The sequence below is a fragment of the Amborella trichopoda genome, chromosome 13 (assembly GCF_054954075.1).
Source record: "Amborella trichopoda isolate Santa Cruz 75 chromosome 13, AtrichopodaSantaCruz75HAP2 v2.0, whole genome shotgun sequence".
In the NCBI taxonomy this organism is placed as follows: Eukaryota; Viridiplantae; Streptophyta; class Magnoliopsida; order Amborellales; family Amborellaceae; genus Amborella; species Amborella trichopoda.
The window spans coordinates 8,419,624-8,425,574 of NC_142348.1; the positions used below are offsets into that span (position 1 = coordinate 8,419,624).

Below are 5,951 nucleotides of genomic sequence, written 5' to 3' on the forward strand. Positions count from 1 at the left end.
AACAAGCTTCTCGTAACTGGTTCTCCAAGTTCTCCACTACACTGCTCCAAGCTGCTTTTCAACAGTCTACAGCATACTATTCCATGTTCACTTTAAAAAATCAGTACAAGATCATCATTATTCTAGTATATGTATTATACTCACTGGCAACGACAACTCCACTATTGAGATCATTAAAAGAGTTTTACACAGCCACTTCAAAATCAATAATCTTGGTATCTTGAAATCTTTCTTGGGCATCAAAGTAGCTAGATCCAACAAAGGCATTTTTCTGTCCCAAATAAAGTATACTCTAGACATTCTTGAAGAAGCTGGACTTCTAGGTGCTAAACCTGCAGCATTTCCCATGGAACAAAACCTCAAACTCCACATTGTTGATGGAACTCTTATATCTGATCCCAGTCCTTACAGACGACTCGTTGGGAGCCTGATATACTTGACAATCACTAGACCTGAAATTACATTCTCGGTGAATGTCCTCAGTCAATTCATGCAAAACCCACATCAACCTTCACATGGGTGCTGCACTTCGCATCCTTCGTTATCTCAAGTCTAGCCCGAGAAAAGGTATCTTTCTGCAGTCGTCTAACGACTTCTAGCTATCAGGGTATTCAGATTCAGATTGGGCTAGCTGCTCTATCACCTACCGGTCTGTAACTAGTTATTGTACCTTCCTTGGCAATAGCCCCATTTCCTGGCTTACAAAAAAGCAATCTACGGTATCTCGTTCCTCTACCGAGGCTGAATACAGGGCTACGGTCACCACCACATGTGAACTACTCTGGCTTAAACATCTTCTCCATGACCTCGGCTTCATTCATTCTCAGTCTATGCACTTGTATTATGATAACCAAGCTACTCTGCACATAGCTTCAAATCCAGTCTTCCACGAACGCATCAAGCACATTGAACTAAATTGCCATGTTGTTCGAGAAAATTGCAGGCAGGAATCATTTCAACAAAGTATCTTTGAACGGATAATCAGCGAGCTGAAATTTTCACCAAGGAACTAGGCAAAGACAACTTTGATCATCTACAACACAAGTTGGGTATTTTTTACCCTCACACACTAACTTGAGGGGGAGTATTACAGTTACCATGCCACGTCAACCTTATATCTTCTCTTAACTTTATGCACTAACTTCTTCCTCTCTTCTCGGTTGTAACTTCTCCCTCTCTTCTCGGTTGTATACACTTTATATATTCCGGTTTACTCTATTAATGGAAATATAGCAAATTACACTAAGAACTATCGCTTTTGACATAATTAAGCAAAGATAGGTATATGATCACTAATATAAGGTATTTTCTAAGTTTTGATTCTAGGTTTTCGTTTTTTTTATCAGAGTTCATCTCTTTCAGTGTGAGCAAAGCAGGTATTTCACCCCTTCCGCTTTCTCCTATGATACAAACCTCACCTTTTAAGTAAGAAAATGTTTATATAACTTTGGAAAAGAGCCCAGGTCCTCTCAATTCTTACCAAGGGCAGGGGTCCTCTCCCCACTGATTTAAATTTCATTAGAAGAGGTTGTTTTGATGCCCAAAAATCCTCAAATTGATCATCTCGACCTCAAGATGCGTAGACATGAGAAAAAAATGGATTTCAAGTTTTGGAAATAGTACATCTTGTAATGTATGTTTCAACTGTCAATTATCATGATTTTAAAGTTTTCATAGATCTGTTCCATCTACTCTATTTTTGAAGCTTTAAATTCTATAATTAGATATCAAAATATAATTGAAGCTTTAAATTCTATAATTAGAGATCAAAATATATTTGAAGCTTTAAATTCTATAATTAGATATCAAAATATATTTGAGGCTATCACAAAGATTTTCAGTATTGAAACCACATTTCTTGACACTATTTAAAGTTGCGATATACTTAATTGTTTAAAGCCTTGGCTCTATACAAACTGTACCCAAATTTTTATCAGATAATTTGAAGTTTGAATCATTAATAACTATATTAAAACATGATATCTTAGGAAAACTGACAAATTGTCCATTTTGAAGGGTAATCAACCCACTGACAAATAATCAGCCCAATTGACAGTTACTATAGTAGTCGTAGTCAATATTTTCAATTTTTGAAAATAAATTTTCTAGCAATTATATCACTGTGGTACCTTTACTTCCTGCGAGTGTTTTAGAAAAGGGTGTGGATTGTGTAGAGCCTAGGCTCTAAACAATCAAATTAGAGCATGCCTTCAAATATTATTGAGAAATGTGGTTTCAATACTAAAAATCTTTGTGATAGCCTTAAAATATATTTTCATTTTTTTTTATAAAATTTAAAGCTTAAAAAGTAGTGTAGATCGGACGATCTATAAAAGCATGAAAACCTTGAAAATTGACCGTCCACATATGTGTTACAAAATACACTATTTTCAAATTTTAAATCCATTTTTTCTCATGTCTATGCAGCATGATGTCGAGATGATCAATTCCAAGATATTTGGGCATCCAAACAACCTCTTCTAGTGAAATTTTTGAGGTACCTTGTTTGATTGTATTGAGCCTGGGCTCTATATAAACTATTCTTTTAGAAAATAGATCAATCGGTTGGATTGTTTACCTTCCGGATCTATGTTAGATCGTTAGGTCCACAATTTAGATTGATCCGAATGGGTAATCTACAAAATATTATGATTTGTTTTTAAAATGAAAATTAAAATAAAATTCTTGATGGGATTTTGCGGCACTAAGAAATCTTACGCATACAAAAAAAAATAAAAGGCAAAAACCAATTTTGTCCGCGCCTAACTTCGACCCTAATCAGCGGTTTTCCCAAACCAGTGGTCGGGTTTTAAAACACTGCTCCCCGCCGTGGCTTGGATTCGCGCCGCACTAAAGGGCACTTCAGTAATTTTTCGTTGCTCGGTAAAGATATTTTCGTCATTTTCAAAAGTATAATGCTCGTCATCAAAAAAATATCTTCTGGAACACTGCCCCAAAGAGCGCCACGTAAGAAGAAACATCCCGAATGTTTCCCTATTCATCTTGAGACTCTCTCTCCTCTCTCTCTTTCTCTCTCTAGATAATACTCATGGGTCTCATCTCACTCCATATATATCCCATCTGCCCCTTTCCCTTGTTCTTAATTTTCGTTTGTTCATCACTCTAAGTCTCTCCCCTAAATGCACCAATCATTTGCAGAAATCTGAAATCCTTGCCGGCCTGGTCATTTATTCTCGATTCAAATTTGTAAACTGTCTTCTATCATTCGTTGTAGACGATTCGAGTTCCTCTGAATTTCAAATTGTGCTCTTTGTTTTATGGATTGAAGTTTCATTGCAGAGAGAAATGGAAATCTATCAAGGTCTGCCCTCTTATTACAGTACCTTGGGTGTGAGCAAGAATGCATCGCTTTTCGAAATACGGAGTGCTTTCAAGAAGCTTGCAATGGTAATCTCTCTTTCTCTACCAGATGGTATTCTCTGTTCCAAAAGTTTGGCACTTTGCTGGTTTGCCCGTTACTTGGATCCACCCCTTGGCCGGTTTCAAGGGCAGTTCGATTTTTCGAACACTATTCCTAACTACTATGAATGGGGTTTCTCTCTAAAATGTGAGACATTAAATACTCGCCGTGTCATACAACTCATACTTTATTGATCTTTTATCTCTCGTGTTTGATCAGAAATGGCACCCTGATAAGTGGGCGAGAGATCCCCGTCTCGTGGAAGAAGCGAAGAAGAGGTTTCAACAGATTCAAGAAGCATATGAAGGTACGCAACCCATCACTTCTTTTTGTTTATTCTCTGTTTCTTCTGCTACATTAATATTGTTCGGACTCCGATAGTAGGGGGATCGCCGGAATACTTAGTATGAAACTTGCCATTATCAATGAGATCCGAGATCTGTTTCTGTTATTGAATTGATCATTCAATGAGCATTCTCAATGCCTCGAAGACGAACTTTAGCACCAGTGGCAGATTTTTTTTCTCCTATTTATTTGGACTTTTGTCTAAATAGATTTTTCTATGTGATTTTGGGGGGCAGTATTATCGGACCACAACAAGAGGACGTTGTACGATGCAGGGTTGTATAGTCCGGAGGAAGAAACAGACCAAGTGAGTATAAAAGTATTTATAATAGTGGTTTTGCATGATCAAATGTTTGATTTTACTTAATAACCACAGTGATTACTTATTATTAATTACTGGAGGAATGCTTATTTTTATTTTGTTATATTTTCAGGGTTTTTGCGATTTCGTACAGGAAATGGTGGGGCTCATGGCTAACGTGAGAGCAGAGGTACGAATTCCACCCGAAGCTTGTGAATACTTCTCCCACGGAATTTTTTATGTTCCCCGCCACATTTTGAACAGTTTTATATTTATTCGAGTGCGGTTTGTACAGAGCTTACCTTCAAATATTGTTGAAAAATGTGGTTTCAATACTGTAAATTTTTGTGATAACTTCTTATCTTTATTTATAAAGTTTAAAACTTCGAAAACAAAAAAAAATAGTGTAGGTGGAGTGATCTATAAAAACTTAAAAATATTAAAAATTGACTATCCAAAAATACATCGTAAAATATACTATTTTTAAAATTTAGAAGCCATTTTTTTTTATCACGTCCATGCGTCCTGATGATTGAGGATATTTGGACATCAAAACAAACTCTTCTAGTGAAATTTTTGAAGTGAAATTTTTGAAGTGGGATCCAATTTGATTGTTTAGAGCCTCCAATTTAATTGTTTAGAGCCTCGGTTCTATATAAACTTTTCCCTTTATATTTTGGATCCTAAGGCCACGATCGAAACGATAACAACAGTAAAGCCCACCTTCAAATATAGTGTCTTGAAACATGGTTTCATAATATCTTTGTGATAGTTTTAAAATATATTTTTATTTTTAATTATAAAATTTAAAGTTTCAAAAATCGAGTAAATCTATTGTTATTTTTACAATGAACGGAACCCAAGTCGATACTAGGAAAGAGAGAAAATATGAAACGTTTAATCCTCCAATTAGCTATGAGCAATAAATTTGTTTATCTCCTGAACCGGTTTTTCACAGTACCTGCAAATCCTGATTTGCTACTTTTCTTCACATTTTTCTTTATATTTTCGTTTTTGAGTTATGTTTCTGAGGAAGTATTCTTTTGTTTTCGTATGGCAGGAGAGGAGCTACACAATAGATGACCTCCAAAATATGTTTGCCGAAATGGTAGCCGAATGGGGAGAAGTAGGGTTCGAGTCCGTGACGGAACACCCGAAGGACCAACAATACTTTTTCACACATGAAAAACATAGAAAATGGCCGGAAGAAGGAGCTTGTGAAAGAGCAAAGAGAGCTCGCGTAAGTGCCGTCGGATCCGACCGCCGGCTCAACGTGGCGCAATATTCGCCGTTCACAACCGCCGCCTTCGTAGCTTAAAACTACGCCGGGTGTCGCAGCGGGATAATACATGACGTCCTTCCGCGTCGCTTTCGTAATGGCAGAGCGTTCCATGGCAGGCATGCATGTTACTGGGGTCCACTTCTTACACGTTTGTTCTGAGAGTTTAACACGTGCGTCTGTTTTAAATGGGGGTGTGAAGGAAAGTATTTATTAATCTTTGGACTGCAAAACAGCGGTGGTTGAAGATAGGCGTGTGACGTGGACAATTTTGTATAGGGGATGGGCTGTGTGTGTTTGTTTGTGAGGATGAAGTATTTGTATTCTTCTACTTTCCACTGAAGATGCATGTTACGAAAGCCTTGAGGTGAAAAAGGAGGTGGCTTAAAAATGTTCACTCCAAACGGGATTGGATCGAGTCGGTCGGTAAAATTTAAACAGTATTCACGAAATCAAATCGGAACGGTTAGCCGACATTGGTTTGGAAGCAGTTTAAATGGCTTAACCAATAAACCAGTCGATTGAACCGTTCTAACCTCTCAAGCGGTCAATAAAGTATAGTAAAAAAATAAAAAAAGATATAAAAAAAATCGATTAAAATGTGA

The 5,951-nt window shown here is 36.9% G+C and overlaps 1 protein-coding gene across 1 annotated transcript; it reads left to right on the top strand.

Annotated features, from left to right (window-relative positions):
* Positions 1 to 3,104: 3,104 nt before the first annotated feature.
* LOC18432516 (uncharacterized) lies at positions 3,105 to 5,721 on the top strand. The gene is made up of 6 exons (XM_020666193.2): positions 3,105 to 3,207; positions 3,301 to 3,408; positions 3,641 to 3,728; positions 4,003 to 4,073; positions 4,201 to 4,257; positions 5,128 to 5,721. Exons 2-6 carry the CDS (start codon positions 3,307 to 3,309, stop codon positions 5,383 to 5,385), a joined length of 576 nt encoding a protein of 191 aa, XP_020521852.1. The 5' UTR covers positions 3,105 to 3,207; positions 3,301 to 3,306; the 3' UTR covers positions 5,386 to 5,721.
* Positions 5,722 to 5,951: the final 230 nt, after the last annotated feature.

What these genes read in the sequence shown, in the direction of transcription:
- LOC18432516 (XM_020666193.2), top strand. Translation starts at nt 3,307, where the DNA reads ATGGAAATCTATCAAGGTCTGCCCTCTTATTACAGTACCTTGGGTGTG. An exon ending in CTTTCAAGAAGCTTGCAATG is followed by an intron (nt 3,409 to 3,640) that starts GTAATCTCTCTT and finishes GTGTTTGATCAG; the next exon opens with AAATGGCACCCTGATAAGTG. An exon ending in TGGCTAACGTGAGAGCAGAG is followed by an intron (nt 4,258 to 5,127) that starts GTACGAATTCCA and finishes TTCGTATGGCAG; the next exon opens with GAGAGGAGCTACACAATAGA.